This window comes from Oryctolagus cuniculus, chromosome 2 (genome assembly GCF_964237555.1).
Source record: "Oryctolagus cuniculus chromosome 2, mOryCun1.1, whole genome shotgun sequence".
NCBI classification, from domain to species: Eukaryota; Metazoa; Chordata; class Mammalia; order Lagomorpha; family Leporidae; genus Oryctolagus; species Oryctolagus cuniculus.
Genome location: NC_091433.1, coordinates 178,401,784 through 178,424,239, shown reverse-complemented (window position 1 = coordinate 178,424,239; position 22,456 = coordinate 178,401,784). Strand labels below are relative to the sequence as shown.

The window sequence follows — 22,456 nt, the reverse complement described above, 5'->3', positions numbered from 1 at the left end:
GCTGGAATGGGAGCCCATCGCTGCAGTCCAGGTTCTCCAATGCGGAATGCCTGCGTCCCAAGCTGCATCTTAACCCCTATGCCAAATGTCTGCTTTTGACATTAAAAAAAATATATTTTTATTTCTTTGAAAGGCAGAGTTGTTGGGGGGGGGGGGATGGGAAGAGACAGAGAGAGAGATCTTCCATTTGCTGGTGCATTTCCCAAATGGCCACAGCAGCCAGGCTGGGCCAGATCCCAGCCAGGAAGTTCCTCCAGGTCTGCCATGTGGGTGGCAGAGGCCCAAGAATTTGGGCCATCCTCTGCTGCTTTCCCAGGATATTAGCATAGAAGCTGTATCAGAAGTGGAACAGCCAGGACAGAGCTGGTGCCCATATATGGGATGCTGGTGGTACAGGCAGCTGCCAACCTGCTAGGTTGCAATGCCAGTCCCAGGAATTTTTAAAAATAAACTATCATGAAAAAACAATTTTTTAAGATTTATTTATTTATTTGAAAGAGTTACAGAGACAGAGATCTTCCATCTGCTGGTTCACTCCTCATGTGGCCGCAAAAGCCAGGGCTGGGCCAGACTGAAGCCAACAGCCAAGAGCGTCTTCAGGGTTTCCCACGTGGCTGCAGGGACCTAAGGACTTGGCCATGTTCTATTGCTTTCCCCGCCTCATTAGCAGAGAGTTGGAGCGGAAGTGGGGCGCTGGGACTCCAACTCAGGCCTCACGGGCGGTGGCTTTACCCGCTAGGCCACACCCCGCCCTGAAAACTTCAATCATACATCTAGTAGAAAAGCATAGGGCCCCAATCTTGGTTAATGCACAGTCTTACCCACGCCTCACCTCCTACCTGCTGGATTGTTGTGAAGCAAATCTCGCATAATTTTATCCAAAAATATTTCAGTACGATTCTCCTTTGTAAAAACACCACAAGGCACTGTCCTGTCTTAAAACAGTACCAGCGCTTCCCCTGTGTCATTAAATGCTCGGCCAGGGTTCCACATTTTCCTCTCGGTCTCCAACGTTTTGAAAGCAGTCGGGTCGTCAAATCAGAAGCCGCGGGTCACGGGTCAAGGGCAGCCGAAGGCCTGGCCGGAGCCCTCCGGGTTACAGATAAACCGCAAATTCCCTTTCGCGATCGGAGCAGGTGCGTCCGCGGGAAGCCGGCCCGGAAGGGAAGCGTGTCGCTGGGTGCGGTTTACACCCGCGTTTGCATCCGCAGTGGAAAGGCCGTCCCCTCGCCTGTCCCGGGACGTCGAGGTCACCGCCCCACGCCCTCGGGCGCCCCTCTGCCCTGGCGGCCTCGCCTCCCCGCGTCCCGCGTCCCGCGTCCCGCGCCCGCCCAACGCCGCGGCGCCCGCGGGAGCGCGAGCCGGGACGGAGCGGCGGCGGCGGGAGCTCGGGGTCGCGGCTCGGTGGGGACGGCGGGGCCACCTCCGGGCCGTGCCCCTGACCTGCGCCGGAGCTCAGCTCGGCTCACAGCCCCGAAGCCCGGCATTCTCCACAGCTACCGATTTCAAACGTTGACCTTTTCGGCCCTCGGGGCGTCTACTGTCTATGGCTGCCACGAAGGCTCCGAGCTACGGCGAATATTTCAGTCCCGAAAGGTTGAAGGAATGGCCGGAGCCGGAGTCCGTTTCTTTCATGGAGGTACACATCCCGCGGCATTCAGCGGCGGGCGGGCGGGCTGAGGGCACTGGACCGGGACCGGCCGGGGTCGGAGCCGGCGAGGGCGAGGTGGAGCGCCCGGCCCGGACGGCCGTGGCGTGGGCCAGCAGCAGCCTGCGAAGAAGCCGGGAGTGGGAACGGCTTCCCCGGGAAGCCCCGTGGCTCTGCGCGAGCCTGTGGTTTGCCTCACTGTGAAGAAAAGCTCTTGGCCATTGCCTTTGCCGCCATTGCCGTGTCATCAAGAGTCGAGAGAGGCTTAATTTTTTAGATTTTTATTTATTTATTTGAGAAGCAGAGAGAGAAAGAAAGGTCTTCCGTACGCTGGTTCACTCCCCAGATGAGCGCAAGGGCCGGAGCTGGGCCCATCTGAAGCCAGGAGCCAGGAGCCAGGAGCTTCCTCCGGGTCTCCCACGTGGGTGCAGGGGACCAAGGACTTGGGGCATCTTCCACTGCCTTTCCAGGCCATTAGCAGAGAGCTGGTTGGGTAGAGAAGCAGCCGGGACTCAAACCAGTACCCATATGGGATGCCAGCGCTGCAGGCAGAGACTTAGCTCACTAGGCCACAGCACCGGCCCTGAGGCTTCATTCTTGTTACGTGTGCAGAAAGCTGTGGGTTTCCAAGGGTTGCAACACGTCCTTATCATCTAGTTTAGATTTTCTGGCAAAATCGTGAAGCATCACAAAAACAAAAAGGGTAGAAATTCTGATACCCGACCAAGATAACAGGAGCCTTCAAAAACTTCATGGAAATTGCACATCATAAAAACTAAGTGCCTTTAGGCCGGTGCCGCGGCTCACTAGGCTAATCCTCTGCCTTGCGGCGCTGGCACACCGGGTTCTAGTCCCGGTCGGGGCGCCGGATTCTGTCCCGGTTGCCCCTCTTCCAGGCCAGCTCTCTGCTGTGGCCCGGGAGTGCAGTGGAGGGTGGCCCAAGTGCTTGGGTCCTGCACCCGCATGGGAGACCAGGATAAGTACCTGGCTCCTGCCATCGGATCAGCGCGGTGCACCGGCCGCAGCACGCCAGCCGCGGCGGCCATTGGAGGATGAACCAACGGCAAAGGAAGACCTTTCTCTCTGTCTCTCTCTGTCCACTCTGCCTATTAAAAAACAAAAACAAAACAAAAAAAACAAAAACAAAAAAAACAAAAACAAAAAAACACTAATTGCCTTTCAGATCTGTTTGCACCATAATATACATCTTTAAAATCTTTATTTTTATTCCGTTGAGAGGTACCCATTATACCAGCGTTGTGCTATGATGGGTAAAGCCACAGCCTGCAACGGAGTCCCGACTGCTCGCCCTCTGATCCAGCTCCCTGCTAATAGCCTGGGAAAGCAGCAGAAGATGGCCCAAGAGTTTGGGCCCCTGCACCCATGTGGGAGACCCAGAAGAAACTCCTGGCTTCGGCCTGACCCAGCCGTAGCTGTTGCAGCCATCTGGGGGACTGAATCAGCTGATGGAGGTTCTCTCTCTCTAACTGACTTGAAAGTAAAGAAATCAATCTTTAAAATAATCAAATACGATCAAAGGAAATAGAGCAGAGACAGAGATCTTTCATCTGCTGGTTTACGGCCCAGATGCTGGCAACAGCCAGGGCTGGGGGAGGCGGAAGGGAGGCGCTCCATGCAGATCTCCCACGTGGCTGGCGAGGCCCGGACTACCTGAGTCATCACTTGCTGACCCCCAGGCTGTGCATCAGTAGGAAGCTGGAGTCAGAAGGGAAACCACCACTTGGACCCAGGCACTCCCATGTGGGATTCAGGTGTCTGAAGTCTTAGCCAATTGTGCCAAATGCCCACCCCTAAAACATCTTTGAAAAAATTATTTTACAAATTAATTTGAGAGGGAGAGTGGGAGACGGAGAGTGCTCCCACCTTCTGTCTCATTCCCCAGATGCCCTCCAGGGTGGGGGATGAGCTGGGCTTCCAATCCGAACTCAAAACAGTTCTCCCACGGGGGTGGCAGGAACACAATTACTTCAGCCATTATCTCTGCTTTTAGGGTCTGCATTAGCAGGAAGCTGAAATTAGGAGCCAGAGCAGAGATCAAACCCAGATAATCTGATGTGGGATCCAAGCATCTTTTTTTTTTTTTTTCTATTTATTTATTTGAAAGAGTTAGAGAGAGAAGCAGAGACAGGGAGAGAGGTCCTCCATCCACTGGTTCACTCCCCAGATGGCCACAATGGCCGGAGCTGTGCCGATCCGAAGCCAGGAGCCAGGAGCTTCTTCCGGTTCTCTCACGCCGGTGCAGGGGCCCAAGGACTTGGGCCATCGTCTACTGCTTTCTCAGGCCATAGCAGAGAGCTGGATCAGAAGAGGAGCAGCTGGGACTAGAACCGGCACCCATATGGGATGCCGGTGCTTCAGGTCAGGGCTTTAACCTGCTGCGCCACAGTGCCAGCCCCATGGATCCAAGCATCTTAACCAGTGTCTTAATTTCTAGACTAAATGCCTACACCTGAAGTTTTAAATTCCATTTTTGACTTCTTAAAGTACCTTGTATATAGCATTTTCTAATATTACGATGGCTAAAAAAATGTGACTTCCCAGGATTCTTGTCACCATGTCTGTTTCTACTCCATATAGACTGATGATTGATTCTAAATCTATATTGTGGGATCGATGTAGTTTCCAGTTGCTGTCTCCTGTTAAGTCTGAGAAGGCTTTCAAGCAAGATTCTGTTTGTACTTTAAAGAGAGCTTTATTTGGAGAAACCCTGAGTAGGGCCGGCGCCGCGGCTCACTAGGCTAATCCTCCGCCTAGCGGCGCCGGCACACTGGGTTCTAGTCCCGGTCAGGGCGCCGGACTCTGTCCCGGTTGCCCCTCTTCCAGGCCAGCTCTCTGCTGTGGCCCGGGAGTGCAGTGGAGGATGGCCCAGGTGCTTGGGCCCTGCACCCCATGGGAGACCAGGAAAAGCACCTGGCTCCTGGCTCCTGCCATTGGATCAGCGCAGTGCGCCGGCCGCGGCGGCCATTGGAGGGTGAACCAACGGCAAAGGAAGACCTTTCTCTCTGTCTCTCTCTCTCACTGTCCACTCTGCCTGTCAAAAAAAAAAAAAGAAAAGAAAAGAAACCCTGAGTAGCTGTTTGAACTCACTTTTTTTTTTTTTTTTTTGACAGAGAGAGAGACAGAGAGAAAGGTCTTCCTTCCGTTGGTTCACCCCCCAAATGGCTGCCACTGCCGGCGCTGGGCTGATCCGAAGCCAGGAGCCAGGTGCTTCCTCCTGGTCTCTCATGTGGGTGCAGGGCCCAAGCACCTGGGCCATCCTCCACTGCCCTCCTGGGCCACAGCAGAGAGCTGGACTGGAAGAGGAGCAACCGGGACTAGAACCCGGTGCCCATATGGGATGCTGGCGCTGCAGGTGGAGGATTAACCAAGTGAGCCACGGTGCCAGCCCCTCACTTTTTTTTTTTATTAAGATTTATTTATTTATTTGAAAGGCAGAGTTACAGAGAGAAAGGTAGACAAGAGAGATCCTCCATCTGCTAGTTCACTCCCCAATCGGCCACAATGGCCAGGGCTGGGCCAGACCAAAACCCAGAGCCAGGAGCTTCATCTAGGTCTCCCACATGGGTGGCAGGGGCCCAAGCACTTGGGCCATCTTCTGCTTTTCCAGGCACATTAGCAGGGAGCTGGATGGAAAGTGGAGCAGCCAGGACACCAACCAGCACTCAAAAGGGATACTGGTGTTGTAGGCTCCGGCTTAACCCACTACGCCACAATGTCAGCCCTGAGCATCACTTCGGCTGCCACATGAAGCTATTAAATATGGGTAGAAGTAACAGCTTTCCTGTTTGAGATGTCTCTTATTTACCAATTTGGCGTTTGAGTTTATTTCATTTTGATACACTCAAAATGGCAGAACAAAAAAGAGCCAGAGACTGAATAACATAGTTCTAAGGACCTGTGTTATTGTTCATTGGCGATAATTCCTTTAGGAATAGTATAGCTTCCAGATACTGGATTTTTATTGCCATCTCACTTGTTCCTCCTTAGTCCTACAGAATAAAAACCGAGTCAGTTCTTAGCCAACTGGAAGAGCCCTAGGAGGAGGTGAGTGCAACAGCTTTACCCAACTTGTCATGGAAACAGTTAAGTTCTAGATGTGCACAGTATCAGCAGAGACGGCCAGGAGCTGCAGGAACTAGCTCTAAGATTCTGGAGCAGTTGAACTGAGAAACTTTCTGTGGTTTTAACTTAGGAAGAGAGGTGGCATAAGGCCAGAAAGTGAATTCAAAGGTCCTTTAAAACAGCTGATTGCCTGAAAACAGGATTCGTTTGCTGACGGATCCCTTTAATGAATCAGTTTTTGGTGCTTTAAAAATATGATTGAAGAGTTGACACTAGAGACTTATTTTGAAACAATCTGAGTGGACAGCAGAAAAATGAATAGGTATTGGATGGAATACGTTTGTGGGTTGATAGCTGTTGAACCTGGGTGACAGGTTCATGGAGAAAGCTTTTGAAATTTTCCATGACAAAAAATTACAAAGCGTGCTTTGAGATACAGGTATCAGTTTTGCACTAAAACAACTGGTGATGTACCCTCAGGTTGTTTCTTCAGTGTTACGTCCTAATATTCAGTTCTGTCATTTTAGGTATTAGCTAGAGAAGACATTGATGAGGCTGTCCATGCAATATTATTCAGAGAAAATCACGCTGTGAAGGTAAGAGCTGGCTGCAGCCTGTGGGCGCGAGGTGAGTTCTGGCCGAGCAAGGGTGGTGCAGAGGAGCGTGACCAAGAGTTGACGTCACCACGTCATAGTGACTCATTTTGCAGGGGGGATGGATGGGGCGCCCATTCTATAGAGAGCCGAGGTTGTGCCACCTCCTTGCACTATTGCCAAGAGGTTGGAGACCTTACTTGGCTCTCTCCTTTAGGGATCTGTGAGATTGTTCTAACTGTACTTCCTCTATGTCCTGGTACTGAGTAGATTTTTTTTTTCTTACAAAAATTGCCTCTTTCTCATATGTACCCATATTGTAGCAGGCCTATATCAAACCACTGGAAATGAATTCATATTTAAGGGAAAAGACCAGTTAGTAACTAATGGTCACTATGGAATTAATAAGTCTAAAAGGGGTTTAATGTGTTCTTGTAAAAAATTTTATTCATTCTCATTTGAAAGGCAGAGAAAGATATATATAATATATAATATATAATATATAATATATATATATCTCCCATTTCTTGGTTCACTCCCCAAATGCCTGCAACAGCCAGGGCTCATCTAGGCTGAAACCAGGAGCGGGGAACTCAGTCCAGGTGTCTCATTGTCTCCCTGGGTGGCAGGGACCCCAAGTACTTCAGCCATCTCAGCTGTCTGCTGTCTCGCAGGGTGCACGTTAGCAGGAAGCTGGATCAGAGCAGAGGAGCCAGGACTCGAGCCTAGGCACTCTGATGCGGCAAGTGGGCGCCCCACGCCTTGCCTTTACTGCTACAGCAATCATACCCACCCCAGGTGGGGCTTAATTTCGATCAGAAAAACTGAGATTTGGTGTTATAATACTTTGCTATTTGCATTGTGATTTATCATTTATAAAGGAGGTACACACGTATTCATTCTCATCTGAGCATCAGAAGTGGGGTTGCCTCCTCTCAAGGATGGGAAGAGGTGCAGCAGCGAGTCTAGGCTCTTTCTGTGCCACCAGTGTTGTCACAGCTGTTTCTGATGATGAAGCTAGCTGTGGAGTGGGTGAGTAGGGAATGCTTGGACATCCTGAAGCAGCAGCAAGGATGTTGTGAGTTAGGAGTGGTTTGATGTGACACGTGAGTTAGCTGCAGTTCCGTCCAGTGTGTTCTAGAACTTTCCGTGAGTTCTTCCTGCTCTGTGCTGTCGGCTCCCTTCTGTGCCTCTCCTCTGCTGTGCTCAGGGCTTTGCAACCTGAATGTGGCTGAGAGCTTAGGAGGGAAACAAGAGCGCCAACCTCGTTAATCAGATGACAACAAGAGGCGAATATGCTGTTTTCCCTGTTTGTGTCGCTTCACTAGCAATTGGATACGTATATTCAGCATCTGGCTATTTTCAAGGAAAGAAGAAGAGAGATGATACATAAGAAATGGGTCCAAAGTGTTGCTGATCCTCTTCAGCAGAGAATTATGGAAAAAGTAATTTCATACAGAGGAGTTGAAAAAATGAAACAAGAGAATTTTGAACACTTCTTAAAGCACACAAATAAAACGGTACTGAATTTTTTTAAAATAAAGTATAATTTGGGCTGGTCCAATATTTGCACTGGTTCGGCAGAAAGTTTCTAAGCCTATTTTTGCATTTAAGATGAATAAATTCAACTGTAATCTACCTGTCTTATGCCTTTGGTTTCATGTGGAGGGGATAAGAGTGTTGATTTGAAAATAGATTTATCAGACTACCTTTAGGTAAATGTTAACAGAATAGCAGTGGCTTAAAAACATAGGGCATTTATAGTTTACTTAACAAGAAATTGATAGGGTGGTCTCATTGTGGGTTCTGGCAGCACAGCAATGTCAGGGGTTTTGCTGTGGTTCTGTTCTGTCCTTAACAATTTTAATTTATCTTCATCATTCTCACATTTGCTTCATAGCTGTGTACAGCCCCAGGTGTGATGTTTGCATTCCAGGCAGGCAGAAGGCGTAAGGAGTGGTGTCAGGGAACGTTTCTTTTTATTATTATTATTATTTATTTTTGACAGGCAGAGTGGACAGTGAGAGAGAGAGACAGAGAGAAAGGTCTTCCTTTTTTCCGTTGGTTCACTTCCAATGGCCGCTGCGGCCAGCGCGCTGCGGCCGGCGCACCGCGCTGATCCGAAGCTGCGAGTCAGGTGCTTCTCCTGGTCTCCCATGCAGGTGCAGGGCCCAAGCACTTGGGCCATCCTCCACTGCACTCCCGGGCCACAGCAGAGAGCTGGCCTGGAAGAGGAGCAACCAGGACAGAATCTGGCGCCCCGACCGGGACTAGAACCCGGTGTGCCGGCGCCACAAGGCGGAGGATTAGCCTAGTGAGCCGCAGCGCCGGCGGGAACGTTTCTTTTACGTCTCCAGATCCCCTTGGTGGGCTTTCCCTTAGGTCTCATTGGCCAGCAAGACCTAACCGTAGGCAGGGGCAGGAAAGAGACTGCAGCTGTATTCTGAATAGTAGGAGTGGCAAGGGACAAGTGGATTGCATGGCTCCTGGGTTGGCGAACCATTGGATATAGAGACTAGCAGTGTCTGTAAGAGAACACGATTTTGGTTTCGTATTTTGAAGTTTTATGTATTTGGAAGAGTGGAGAGAGAGGGAGGGAGGGCGAATGAGAATATGAGAGAGACCCAGGGAGATCTTCCAACCACTGATTACTCCTCCCAGTGCCTGCATCAGCCAGGACTGGGCCTCGCTGAAGCCAGGAACCTGGAACTCCATCCATATGGGTGATGAACCCAAGCACTTGGGACATCGTCTGCTGCCTCCCTGGCTCATTAGAGGAAGCTGAACTCTCTCCAGGCACTCTGATACGAGAGGTGGGCATCCCTTGTGGCAGCTTAACCTGCCGCACCACAGCGCCCACCCCTAAAGATCCTTTTTTTTTTTTTTTTGACAGGCAGAGTGGACAGTGAGAGAGAGAGAGACAGAGAGAAAGGTCTTCCTTTGCCGTTGGTTCACCCCCCAATGGCCGCCGCGGCCGGCGCGCTGCAGCCGGCACACCGCACTGATCCGATGGCAGGAGCCAGGAGCCAGGTGCTTTTCCTGGTCTCCCATGGGGTGCAGGGCCCAAGCACCTGGGCCATCCTCCACTGCACTCCCTGGCCACAGCAGAGGGCTGGCCTGGAAGAGGGGCAACCGGGACAGAATCCGGCGCCCCGACCGGGACTAGAACCCAGTGTGCCGGCGCCGCTAGGCGGAGGATTAGCCTAGTGAGCCGCGGCGCCGGCCTGGATCTTTTGTTGTCAATTCGAGGTCAAGACTGTTTTGGAATTTAGGCCCACCTGTCTCGAGTACCACATTTAAATCTTGTTGGCTTCATGTGTAGACTGTAAGATCTTTGTTATTTCCAGGTATTTGTTAGAAATCTAGAGCAGTTTAGCTGGAATGTTAGAAGTTTTAAGCATATTTACTAAACCAAGTTTTTGAATATGTACATTGATTACTTTTCCCTAAATGCTCCAAGAGGCAGGAGTTCAAGATAGATTTCAGGTCTCTTTGAAAGCAAGGTAGCAGTCATTTTTTTTTTTTTTTTAAGATTTATTTATTTATTTGAAAGTCAGAGTTACACACACACACACACACACACACAGAGGTCTTCCATCCACTGGTTCACTCCCCAGTTGGTTGCAATGGCTGGAGCTGTGCCGCTCCAAATCCAGGAGCCAGGAGCTTCTTTCGGGTCTCCCACGCAGGTGCAGGGGCTCAAGGAGTTGGGTCATCCTCCGCTGCTTTCCCAGGCCATAGCAGAGAGCTGCATTGGAAATGGAGCAGCCAGATCTCAAACTGGTGCCTATATGGGATGCTGGCACTGCAGGCAGCGGCTTTACCCACTATGCCACAGTGCCGGCCCCCAAAGTAGCCGTCTTATGATTGTGTCCAGTAGTATGCATGCGCAAGTGTCGGGTGGAGGAAGCTATACCTGAGAAATGGCATGTATTGAAGTTGAGAGATTTTAAAGGATAGAATATTCGGTGAGAGTCAGCCAAGTGAGCGGCTGGCTTCCCACAAAGCATCTGAGCGCCCAGGCTGTGTGAGCGGAAGCTGTGTTCAGAGTGGGATGTGTCGGAGTTATGGTCCCCCTGTCCTTATCCTGTCATTCCTAATGCCACTCTACTAAGGGAACCCTCTCCGGAAGCAGAACTTTGAGAACAGGGTGGGCTCTTGACTCCGCCTCCTCGGAAGAAGAGTGGAAAGAAGTGGGGTATTCAGGCCCAGGCAGCTGGAAGCAGACACGGAGCTGATGGGCTGATTGTAGACTTACTATCTGCACCTGGAAGTTAGGAGGCAGATTTCAGCTCAATCTAAGGACAAACTTGCCACTAGGTAAAATTACCCCCAAAGTGCCTGATTGCAAGTTTTCAGACAGAGGCTCATGGATGGCTCTAGATGGAAACTGGATGATTACTTCTCCTAGAAGGGGGTGGAGTCTCATTGTGGTCTAAATTACTTCTGAGGTTTCTTCTAATCCTTGGAAGCCATGCTTTTCTGTAAAAGGTGGATAAAGTATTTGGCTTTTCTGAGTCTTGCAAAAACAATTTGTATGTCAGGAATTGCTGTAAAGTGTACCGTTTTCTCCCCTAAAGGAAACTGTGTTTGGAGACCATTATAATCCTGACGTGTACGACCCTTTTTATATGAAGAAAAAGGACCCGAATTATGGAAAGGTATTAGAAGTTTACTTATTTATTCGTAGGAGGCCTGGAGTTGAGGTTTATTTTGGAAGCCTTGTAGTTATTCTCTTTCATTAAAAAAAATCCACAGACGTCTTTCCCCTGAGTTTTAGAATAAAAATTCGAAGTCATTTCGACAAAGGGGGAATTGACCTGGGAGCTGAGGCGAACGTGTGTGTGTGACGGTTTGCTCTTTCGTTGCTTGTTGAATTGCAAAACTGAAGCACGAGGGAGAGAGGCTTGTAGACAGTGAGCACGGGGTGTCGCCGGTGTGCCTAGCACCAGCGTGGCATCAGAAGGGCTCCCAGGAGAGTGTGCTGGCCAGAGCTAGTGCCAGGCTGTGAGGGGTCTCCGGTGTCTACACTGCCAGCAGATGAGTTCAGGTTGACAGCTGCAGATTTCAGTTTTTTCTTCCTTTAGCGCCTGATACTGTTAATAATCTAAACATATATCTGGCTCTGGAGAGAGAAGTGGTTTATTTTGCTTCTCCCAGAAAGCCAGGCGGGTTATTCCTATGAAGGTAGAAGGGTTCCCTTGGCTACAGGTAGAATCTCATTGCCGGGGGTAGGAGGCAGCACCTGTGTCGCTGTCCTGCTTGTTCAGTGACTGTTTCCTAGTGCTTAGGGCCCAGCATTGGGTTAAGTGCTGCGGTGAGGTGGAGGGGAGGTGAAGGGGAGCAAAGGCCCCCTGCCGGAGGCTTATAATAAGGAGGGAGGTGGAAAAAGGCTTGCTCTGATGGTCGGTCCCCAGCCCTCTAGCCCAACTCTTGCTTCGTTCACCTGCTCTTCTGGGCTCCCAAGCCCTTACGGACCAGGGGTCAGCTTCTCTGGGAGGCCTTCCTCTGGGGCTGGTTAGGGGCTCTGCCTCGGGCCCCTGTGGTATTCTGAGCTGACTCCTCCATCGCTGGACTGTCAGCACGTTGTCTTGTCTGGTCCAGACCCAGAGATGGTTGAGGGCAGGACCTGGCCTAGCTGTGGCCCACAGTGGCCTAGGGGCTCAGCAGTGATTGCCGGAGTGATGCAGAACACAGCGGCACTGGGGACAGCAGCGTGTCTCCTCCCGTCCAGCAGCTCCCTCCCTCTGTTACCCTTCACCACTCTGGGCATAGACAGTAGCCGTGGGTTTCCGTTCTTGGTGGCGTTGGAGTAGAGTAAACTTGAATGCGCAGGACAGATTTTTGAAAGCTTAAGGCAAACTGAAGTCGGGTTCTCAGAGTCTACTACACTGTAGGTTACAGTCCCACCATTTTGTGATCCTCTGTTCCGAAGACAGCAGGAGGTAGACCAGGAGAGGAGAGCGAACCTTGAGTACGAGACAGGTGCGTTGCGATGGGCCCTCAAAGGATTCCCCACCCTAGAGCCACTGGCGTTGTCTATTACAGTGTTGACTGAGGGTTTTTTTGTTTAAATCTTCCTACAGGAAAACGGTACTCCATGCAGGAATTTAAAGAAGTAGAGAAGGCCGGGCTGCGGGCCAGGTTGCCCCAGTCACTTTCACCTTGCACGGTGCGATTCCAAAAGGGCGGCATCCAGGCTCCGCGCGAGGTGGAGCTCGTGGGAAACGCAGGTACGGCGGCCCGGAGCACGCGCCTGCGTCCTTGCGTCACCTGCAGCCTCGGCTCCTTGCTGATGCACATCTCCCAGTGGGGGAAAACTGGGCCGCGAGTCCAGGCGGGTGGCCCGGTGTCGGTGACCATTTATGAGGCTGGACGCGACGGTGAGAAGAGACGAAGAGAAGTCTTACAGAGTAAGAGAGAGAGAAGCTCTGAACCAGAGGGAGGGCTGGTGGGCAGACCACGCTGCTGGGGTCTTGCGGAAGTCTTGGGTATTTGTGTGTCTGTAACCCGTCCTCTCCAAAGAGAAAATGCAGTGGTTGCACATGAGCTACTGCGAGGGCAGGGGCAGTGTTACCGGAGCCCCTTCCAACTTGTATTTGTCGAAACCTAAATCTTGTCCATTGGCCAATGTTTGTTGGTGGGCTTCCATCCTGTCGTGTTTGGTGTGTATGCGCTGCCAGGGAGCTGTGGGGTGGAGTTAGTCTGGCCTGCTTCTAGTCCTGTCCTCCCTCAGTAATGAGTTGCCTTGTCTGTTAGTGATTTATAGTTTTATTATTATCACTGTCATCACCTTTGTGTTATGTAGCGAACATAAGCCACTTAACAAGCCCCAGGCCAGTCCTCTGGTGACATCACCACTCAGGTCAGGAGATGAACCTGCACCTACTGAGGACAGTCCGCTCCTGCCCGAGCCAGCTTCACTTTTGTAAGTGCAGGGTCCTTGCTTTCCCTATAGTGTTATCAAATTAGTTTTGTATCCTTCAAATACTGTTTATCTTGCCTTGTTTTGAATTTCATATACATGGAAACTTAAAGCATCTAATATATTTTTTAAGATATATTTATTTGAAAGGCAGAGCAACAGAGAGAGAGGGAGGAAGGAAGAAAGAAAGAAAAGAGGGAAGGATGGAAGAGGGAGAGAGAGAGAGAAGGAGAGAGAGACAGACAGACAGATCTGCTGGTTCAGTCCCTGAATGGCCAAAACAGTCAGGTCTGGGTTAGGCCGAAGTCAGCGGTGAGTAAGTACATTTAAGTCTCCCACATGGGTGGCAGGGGCCCAAATTCTTGGGCCATCCTCTGTTGCCTTCCCAGGGGCATTAACAGGAAGCTGATCGGAAGCAGAACACCTGGGACTTGAACTGGCACTTCACTATGGGACGCCAGGGTTGCAGGCTGCAGCTTAACCCACTGTACCACAATACCAGTTGAAGCTTCCATTCTCTTGCGACTTACTTATTTATTTTTAAAGATTTATGTATTTATTTTAAAGTCAGAGTTACACACAGAGAGAAGGAGAGGCAGAGGGAGAGGGAGAGGGAGAGGGAGAGGGAGAGGGAGAGGGAGAGGGAGAGGTCCTCCATCCACTGGTTCACTCCTCAGCTGGCTACAATGGCCAGAGTTGCGCAAATCCGAAGCCAGGAGCTAGAAGCTTCCTCCAGGTCTCCCATGCAGGTGCAGGGGCCCAAGGAGTTGGGCCATCTTCTACTGCTTTCCCAGAGCTGGATCAGAAGTGGAACAGCTAGGACTCAAACCCGTGTCCATATGGATGCCAGCACTACAGGAAGCAGTTTTACCTGCTACGCCATGGCATTGGCCTCTTATTTATTTACAGAGGGAGTGACAGAGAGCGTGAGATCTTCCATTCACTGGTTCACTGCTCAAATGGCTGCAACAGCCAGACTGGGCCAATCCGAAGCCAGGAGCCTGGAGCTTCCAGGTCTCCCAGTGGGTGCAGGGGCCCAAGAACTTTCTTCGGCTTCGCCAGGCGTGTAAGCAGGGAGCTGGGTCAGGAGTGGAGCAGTCAGGACTTGAACCGCCGCCCACATGGGATGCTGGCACTGCAGGTGGCGGCTTTACCTGCTAGGCCACAGTGCAGGCTCCCAGGGGCTAGAAGATTATGCATCTGGAAGGTTCCTTTTCTGGGGCTTTTGCGGCCACTGCAGCCTGTGCCAGCTGCTCTTTCCTGCACGGAAGTGCAGGTCCTGTCGCGCTCCCTTGGTGTTTCCTTCTTCCCTGTCCTGAGTTTTGTGGGAATAAACAGTGCTGCTGTGTTTCTGCCCCCTGGTGACTTGGAAGCTTTATGTCCTATTTCTCATTTCCTTACCCATTTTAACAAATGGCTTTATTTAAACAGCACTGGCTATGTGACTGCCCCTTCCTCCGAGACAAAGCTTTGTCCTGCTTGGCTTCCTTCCCGAGGCTCTGTCCTCACAGCTCCCAGCTGCTCCTCCTCCGCCAGCGGGCCCCTCCCTGGAGCTCCTCTGGAGTGCCCAGCACTCTCCACAGCCTCTGACAGCTCCTCCCGGAATCCTCCCAACTGAGCCCAGGCCCTGCCGGGTAGCCCCCACGGCGTTACCCGGTCCTGGCTGCACCTCAGCATTCCTCCTCCTTAAGGTCACGTCAGCAGGATCACCACTCCTGACCTGCGGGTTGCGTGTCTGCGCTCCCTCTCCCTGGGCCTCCTGGCGAGGGAAGCCATCCCCACGTGGGGTATCCAGCAGCAAGCAGCAAGCAAGGGAGGGGGACTCATTCATCGTGGTGCTCCCAGCACTCGGCTGGAAGGAAGTGGATAAGATAAGCAGACGTTTGTTGACTGAATGCAGGAAGGAAGGAGACAGTGCATTTCCCTGGCTGGGGCAGCGCTGGTGACAGCCAAGGTCAAGGACCAGCCCGGCAGGTTCCTCGTGTGGCTGTTTACCGAGCAAGAAGAGAACTTCAGGGCCAGCTGGAGAGGAGTCAGACACTGTGACTGCAGAAGACCCCTCTCCAGGGGAAGAAAGGGGAGGCGGGGGGCCCCGATGTGTCAGCACTGGTGTGTTGCTGGGGAGAAAGCTAGGCTGCCCGGGAACCGCGAGGCCAGCACCTTCCTGTCTGGGCCCACCTGGCTGTCACCGTTGCTTTCCTGTGAACCCCCTTCTCCCTCTCCACACCCCGGCTTTCTTGGCTTCCTTGCATGGGTGCTGGGAAGCGGATGCCCCCATCCCGCCTGACTTTCTGGTTGGAGCACTCGGAGGCTGCCTGGAAGCCCCTCCGCCCCGAGGACAGCTCCAGGGATTGGCGCTCCGGCCCAGGGCCTCAGCCACAGCTGGGGAAAGATCCCCTGCCTCGCGCTCGCCCGCTGGGTGTGCCAGCAGGGGTGCAGCAGCCAGGCAGGTTGAGGGACAGCCCCGGGCATGTCTACTCAGCCTTCCCTTCTCATCATGTGAGTGTTGAGGTCACAAAATTAATTTTCCAAAATTTTTTTTAAAAATATTTATTCGAGAGGCAGAGTAACAGAAAGAGAGAGATACTGAGATATTCTATCTGCTGGTTCACTCCCCAAATGTCTGCAACTGTCAGGGCTAGGCCAAGCCATAGCTAGGATCCAGAAACTCTGGGTCTCCTACATGGATGGGAGGGGCTTAAGGGCTTGAGCCAGTATCTGGTGCCTCCCAGGTGCATGAGCAGGGCGCTGGATTGAAGCGGGGTCGCAGGACTGGTGCCAGGTGCTCCACATGGGATGTGTGTGTCCCGAGCAGGGAGCTGACTGGCTGTGCCCCAGTGCCCACCTCTTCAGACACTGTCGCACGGTGCTGAGCTGAGACCACTTTCCCTGCTTCTCTTCGCAGTCCCGAAAAGCTGCCCTGTGCAGAGACGCCACATCTGCCTGCAGAAGGGGCGGCCGACGGGGGTCAGCTTGCTTTGGAGAGGCAGTTTCTTTCCTGGAAGCTCAGCCAGGGGCAGAGAGGGGCTGAGCAGAAGGGTCTGGTGAGCGGAGAGGGGGCGCCGGCTCGGGCGGCTGCAGCCACGGAGGAAGGGGGAGGCAGGAAGGGCACCTTCTGAGCGCTGCAGGGGGAGGCACCCTGGCAGGGCCCTTGTGTGGAGACCCTCAGGAGCGGTCAGCGCGGGACGCTGGGCCCACTCCGAGGGGACAGAGTGTGCCTTCAGGGCGAGGGCACACCTGCCCGAGGGGACTGGCCTGCCCGAAGAGGTTTCATGAGCCTCGCTCGTGGGCTGTTACTCCTCTGCCAGTCTCCTGCCACCTGTCTCCTAGAGCACCAGGCCAGGCCTCATGATCCTTCTTACGTGAATCGCAATAGGCGGGATGGCTTGAAACCAAGTTTGTGGTATTTCAAGGTTTTTTTTTTTTTTTTTTTTTTTTGACAGGCAGAGTGGACAGTGAGCAGTGAGAGAGAGAGACAGAGAGAAAGGTCTTCCTTTGCCGTCGGTTCACCCTCCAATGGCCGCCGCGGCCGGCGCGCTGTAGCCGGCGCACCGCGCTGATCCGATGGCAGGAGCCAGGAGCCAGGTGCTTCTCCTGGTCTCCCATGGGGTGCAGGGCCCAAGCACCTGGGCCATCCTCCACTGCACTCCCTGGCCATAGCAGAGAGCTGGCCTGGAAGAGGGGCAACCGGGACAGAATCCGGCGCCCCAACCGGGACTAGAACCCGGTGTGCCGGCGCCGCTAGGCGGAGGATTAGCCTAGTGAGCCGCGGCGCCGGCCTCGAGGTATTTTCTATGCAGGGATGTTCTAAGCACAGATTTCTTTTTCTTTTTTTTTTTTTTTTTTAATTTATGTATTTGAAAGGCAGAGCTACAGAGAGGCCGAGGTAGGGAGAGAGAAGTCCTCCGTCTGCTGGTTCATTCCCTAAACGGCTGCAAAGGCCAGAGCTGAGCGGATCTGAAGCCAGGAGCCAGGAGCTTCTTCCAGGTCTCCCACGCGGGTGCAGGGGCCCAAGGACTTGGGCCATCCTCCACTGCTTTCCCAGGCCACAGCAGAGAGCTGGATCGGCAGGGGAGCAGCCGGGACTCAAACCAGCACCCATATGGGATGCCGGTGCTGCAGGCGGAGGATTTTCCTACTACACCTCAGCGCCAGCCCTGCACAGATTTCTTATGCAGAGCTCACACTTTGCATGGCACAGCTTACAGCTTGTGGCCTACTGCCCCTTCCCTGAGCCCCCACCCCCTGTACCCTAAACCTGAGGCTTGGGACCCTTCTTTGGGAAGCTACCCGAGCTGGCAGGAGCAGGCCCCAGTCTTGAGTGTGTCTCTGCCGTGCTCCTCCCACCGCCCCTCCGCCCCCTGCACCTCCGCACACACGGGCGGGCGTGGCTAGGAAGCTGAGCTCCGGGGTGCCCCACCCCCTCCCGGGCCTCCCGGAGCCAAGCAGCTCCTCCTTGTCTGCTCAGTTACCACAGAACTTTCCGCAGCACGGTTACACCGAGAGCATGGTTACACCGAGAACACGGTTACACCGAGAGCACGGTTACACCTGAGAGCACGGTTACACCGAGAGCACGGTTACACCGAGAGCACAGTTACACCGAGAGCACGGTTACACCTGAGAGCACGGTTACACCGAGAGCACGGTTACACCTGAGAGCACGGTTACACCGAGAGCACGGTTACACCTGAGAGCACGGTTACACCGAGAGCACGGTTACACCTGAGAGCACGGTTACACCGAGAGCACGGTTACACCTGAGAGCACGGTTACACCGAGAGCACGGTTACACCGAGAGCACGGTTACACCTGAGAGCGCTGGGCGCCACACTTGGCTGTCAGAGCGTGTGTAGGGCACACAGGTGATGGTTTGATGTGCGTGTTCGTTGGGAACTCATCCATGACCTCGCGTACTTACTGTTTGCCTGTGTGTGGTGAGATGACTGAAGATCTGCATCGCAGCAAATTCCAAGTCTGATTGTCCGCTGCTATCCATGCGGCGCTGATTCCAGGACCCCCAGGGATGTCAGAATCCTCGGATGCCTAAAACTCTCATAAAATGGCATAATGCTTGCAGGCGGCGTGTGTCCTCTGGTATACTTCACATCCTCTCTGGGGGCAGACGCTTGGCCTCGTGGCTGAGAGCAGGTCAAGACACCACATGCCACGTCAGAGGGCCTGAGGTTCATGCCTGGCTCTGCTAATGATTCCAGCTTCCTGCTAACACAGATCCTGGGAGGGAGCAATGATGCTCATGGGACTGGGTGCTGCCACCCACGTGGGAGACCTGGGTTGAGTTCCAAGTTCCTGTTTTCGGCCCCAGCCAGGGGTCACTGCGAGGATTTAGGGGGTGAACCAGCAGGTGGAAGCGTGCGTGTATATTCTGTCTGCCTCTCAGATAATCCCTAGATTACTTATAATATCTATTACAATGTCAATGCCACATAAATACAAGGGCACTTCAAAAGGTACCTGGGAAATGGAATTAAAAGGTTCAGCATTTTCCATGAACTCTTTAAAGTTCTGCCATAGTTGTTAGATGGTATTATTTAGGGAACAATGACAAGACAGAAAAGTGTGTATGTGTTTAGTACAGCTGCAGAGTTTGCCCCAGATATTTTCCGTCCATGGTTGGTTGAGTCTGGAAGTGGAGGCCATGGCCACGGGGAGCAGCCTGTATGCAGTACAGCACTCCTGTCCCTCATGTGGTCCCCACGCAGCCTGTATCCAGTACAGCATTCTGTCCCTCACTGCGGTCCCCATGCAGCCTGTATGCAGTACAGCACTCTGTCCCTCACTGTGGTCCCCACGCAGCCTGTATGCAGTACAGCACTCCTGTCCCTCACTGCGGTCCCCACGCAGCCTGTATCCAGTACAGCACTCTGTCCCTCACTGCGGTCCCCACGCAGCCTGTATCCAGTACAGCACTCTGTCCCTCATGTGGTCCCCACGCAGCCTGTCAGGCGCCAGAGCTACTCATCTTGTGCTCAAAGTTTGTACCTTCTGGCCAGTGAGTTCCTGCTCCTGCCCCCTGACCTGGGAAAGCACCATTCAGCTCTGTTTCTTTTCTTTTCTTCTTCTTTTTTGTGGGGAGCAACTGAGACTAAGTTACTGGAATTAAGACTAATTCTATGCATCTGCTCTCCCACAATATGGCGCTGAGAGGGAGCAAACAACCTCTACGCAGCTGCCTCATCAGTTTGACAAGCTGCAGGAGCTGATCCTGCTCCTGATTGGAGGAGAGCAGTGTGCTCGGCGTGTGGGTAGCAGAGTTGGGATTGGTGGAAGAGGACTATAAGGGAGGAGAGAGACAGCATGCACCAGGAACATCTAACGGGAACATCTGAGGGAACACCTGAGCAGCCCCCGAGAGAGCCGGCCGGCGGTGTGCCACTCCTCCACGGAAGCGGGGAAAGTGGCAGGGGGAACCGCCCTTCCACGGAGGTGGAGGGGTCGGCAGCCAACCCGGGAAGGACCAGCAGCAAACCCGGGGAGGGCCGAGCAGACAAAAGAACAGTGCAGGGTCCTGTGTCGTTCCTCCGCGAATGGGGGAGCAACATTCTTTTTTTTTCAAGATTTTATTTATTTATCTGGAAGGTAGAGTTACAGTGAGAGGGAGAGACAGAGAGAAAGGTCTTCCTTCTATTGGTTCATTCCCTATCTCTTTTAAAAATGAGGTGGTCAGTGCTTCTGCTGTGGAGTTGTAAGGGTTCCGTACATATTTTGGATATGAATCCCTACCGGACACCGGTTTGCAGGTATTTTCTCCCCGTCTCAGGTTTCCTCTTCATCTTGCTGTGTCCTGTGCAGAAGCCTGGTCGCACACTGAGGTGTGACCGCAGTCAGCTCACCCTCACAGGAGGGCAGGCTTTGCTGCTGTCGCTAGGAGATCCGAAAGCAGATGGTGGTTGAAACCCCAAAGTTTCCGTTTGCTCATGTCTCAGGACTTGTGGCTGGGTGTGTTGGCAAGGGAGCAGGCTCCCCTCCATCAGGCAGTCTCAGGCTGCCGACAGAGGGGCTTCCCAGGTGACCCCAGGGAGTGCATCCGTCAGCCTGTCGCGGCAGAGTTCTGCACTGGTGATGGTGGGCAAGGCCTGGAGGTGGCCTCCCTCACCTCCATGCATGTCCCTGGGCAGGGCGCCAACACATGGCTGTCCCTAACTGCCCAGTGCAGGGGTGCTGGGAAACTGGTCCCTGACTGGTCTGAATTGAGGGGCAGGAGAGGTCTGCCCATACCATCGAAAGGTATGTGGAGTGCCAGCATACAGAGGCTTCGGCTGGGAGGGGCAGACGCCAGAGCAGGAGGTGAGGCAGGAAGGTTTTGGGGCAGCGCCCTGAAAGGGGTGTCCCAGCTCTGGCAGCAGAGCCGGGTCAGGGGCGGGGCGGGGCGGGGCGGGGTCCGTGAGTCAGCTTCCCGCTCCCGCTCCCGCTCCCGGCAGCCCCGTCCCAGCACCACAGCAGGTCCTTCCCTTGCGTCAATAGGTCTCAGGAGCCCGACAGCAGAGCCCTCACTCCTGGGCGCCTGGGGACGGCACGCAGAGAGGGACGCCTCCGCCTCTGGAGGGAAGAGTGATGGCGGCAGAGGCCCTGGGCAGGCACCTGGCGTCCCTGCACACGACGGCCCAGCAGGACCACGGCTGGTACTAAGGAGGCTTCGTTAGCTCAAGTTCGCAGTGTCCGTACCACAGTGAAAATACCGCAGTGGTGTTCTGTCTCTCCAGGAGTGGAGAGAGTGCAAGAAATGCACAAATAAAAACAGGTGATTTTTGAGCCCCCGTTGAGAATCGGGGACTACTTCGTGTTCACTGAGAAGTGTTAACAGCGAGGTCGCATTATTGCCTTGCAGGCCAGGACACCCACAGACACTCGCGCTCCTGCTCGCTCGCCCTCTCAGCTTCCAGAGCACAGGTTCATCCCCAGGGCACACCTGCCCTCACTGGGCGTGCTCCGCGAGCCTGCCGCTCAGACTGGGCGTGCGGGTCAGCTGCTGGGAACGCACACGCCCAGTGCCCGCCCTCCCAGCATCCCGCTGCCCAGGAGCACGGCAGGGGCTTGGGCCTCCTCGCTGCAGGGCATCCACTCCGCCCTTCCCGGGGACGCTCGGGGGCCCAGGCCACCTCCCGCCTTCCCCGTGTCCCCCAGAAATCAGGCTCACAGTGGTTTCTGAAAGGGCAGCTCTGCGTCCCTAGGTCGGGGCGTGGCCGGAGCGTGGCCCGAGTTGCTGGGGGTACTGATGCTGCACACCCTCCAGTCCCTAGGTCGGGGCGTGGCCGGAGCATGGCCCGAGTTGCTGGGGGTACTGATGCTGCACCCCCTCCAGTCTCACCGGCGCTGTCGGACTCATCCTGCAGGCCCTGGGCCCTGCCTGCCTGCAGGTGACGGCAGCACTAGCCAGTCTCCCTGGTGGGAACCCGAGGATTATTCTGCAGCTGCGGTCACAGGTGACCCCAGAACCGGTTTCACAACTGCCCGATTCATCTGAAAACCAGCCAGACCAAGGCTCACTCGGACACCAGCCCACCCCTGGCTCTGGGACCCAGGAAACAGGCTTCCCACCGGCTGGCGGTGTCAGCAGGTCGCTCTGCTCAGTGACTCCGGGCCGGCAGAGCGAGCTCCCGGGAATGCAGCGGTTTCACATACTGATGTCTGCATTCTACCTAGTCTGCCCGGCGACAGGACCTCAGATGAGGAAGCGGCGGGTTTAAGTTTGGATAGACTGAATTGTGTTTTCCAGCCTTCTGTGCCCCGAACTGGAATGGGGCCCGGCACACATGCCCAGGCCCGTGGGGGTCTGACTCCTTCCGGGTTCTTCCAGCCGCGGGATCCGCTTCCTGAGAAGCCAGGGCTCCGCAGCCTGGGCGCCGCTTCAGAGGGACAGACCCATCCCTGAAACCAGGGACCCAGCGCGGGAGACCTTGTGTTAGCGATATCCGTATCCGAGACAGGCTTCACGTCTGGAATTCAGCAGCTAAGCAAGCAGCTGAGAGGCCGGATGTGGCTCCAGGGCGGGGCCTGGAGGGAGGACAGGGCCCCTGGAGCCGGCGGCAGGGCTGCCCCGTGCGCTCCTCTCCCCCTACCCTGCCCCTGAGGCTTCCCCGCACAGAGGCACAGCGCCCGGACGTCGTCGGCCAGGGTAGCCGCTGAAGACGCCGCCCTGGAGACGTGAAGGAGGTCCCAGCCAGGCAGAGGCCTGGCCTCCTGGTC

At 54.0% G+C, this 22,456-nt stretch overlaps 1 protein-coding gene across 3 annotated transcripts; it reads left to right on the top strand.

The window, feature by feature from the left end:
* The first annotated feature begins 1,327 nt into the window (after nt 1–1,327).
* Nucleotides 1,328–22,439, top strand: LOC103347830 (protein FAM228A). 3 transcript variants are annotated; one of them, XM_070069366.1, is made up of 8 exons: nt 1,333–1,639; nt 6,259–6,327; nt 7,653–7,844; nt 10,905–10,985; nt 12,222–12,309; nt 12,411–12,557; nt 16,155–16,293; nt 20,735–22,439. In XM_070069366.1, the coding sequence occupies exons 1-8, from the start codon at nt 1,547–1,549 to the stop codon at nt 20,823–20,825; spliced, it is 900 nt and encodes a 299-aa protein (XP_069925467.1). In that variant the 5' UTR covers nt 1,333–1,546; the 3' UTR covers nt 20,826–22,439. The 3 variants fall into 3 exon arrangements, with proteins under 3 accessions (XP_069925468.1, XP_069925467.1, XP_008253023.1); XM_070069367.1 differs by lacking the exon at nt 7,653–7,844 and having other exon boundaries at nt 1,328–1,639; XM_008254801.4 differs by lacking the exon at nt 16,155–16,293 and having other exon boundaries at nt 1,338–1,639.
* Nucleotides 22,440–22,456: the final 17 nt, after the last annotated feature.

Excerpts from the sequence above, each read along its gene's own strand:
- LOC103347830 (XM_070069366.1), top strand. The coding sequence starts at position 1,547 with ATGGCTGCCACGAAGGCTCCGAGCTACGGCGAATATTTCAGTCCCGAA. Across the intron at positions 1,640-6,258 it reads AGTCCGTTTCTTTCATGGAG|GTATTAGCTAGAGAAGACAT; the intron begins GTACACATCCCG and ends CTGTCATTTTAG. Across the intron at positions 6,328-7,652 it reads GAGAAAATCACGCTGTGAAG|CAATTGGATACGTATATTCA; the intron begins GTAAGAGCTGGC and ends TCGCTTCACTAG.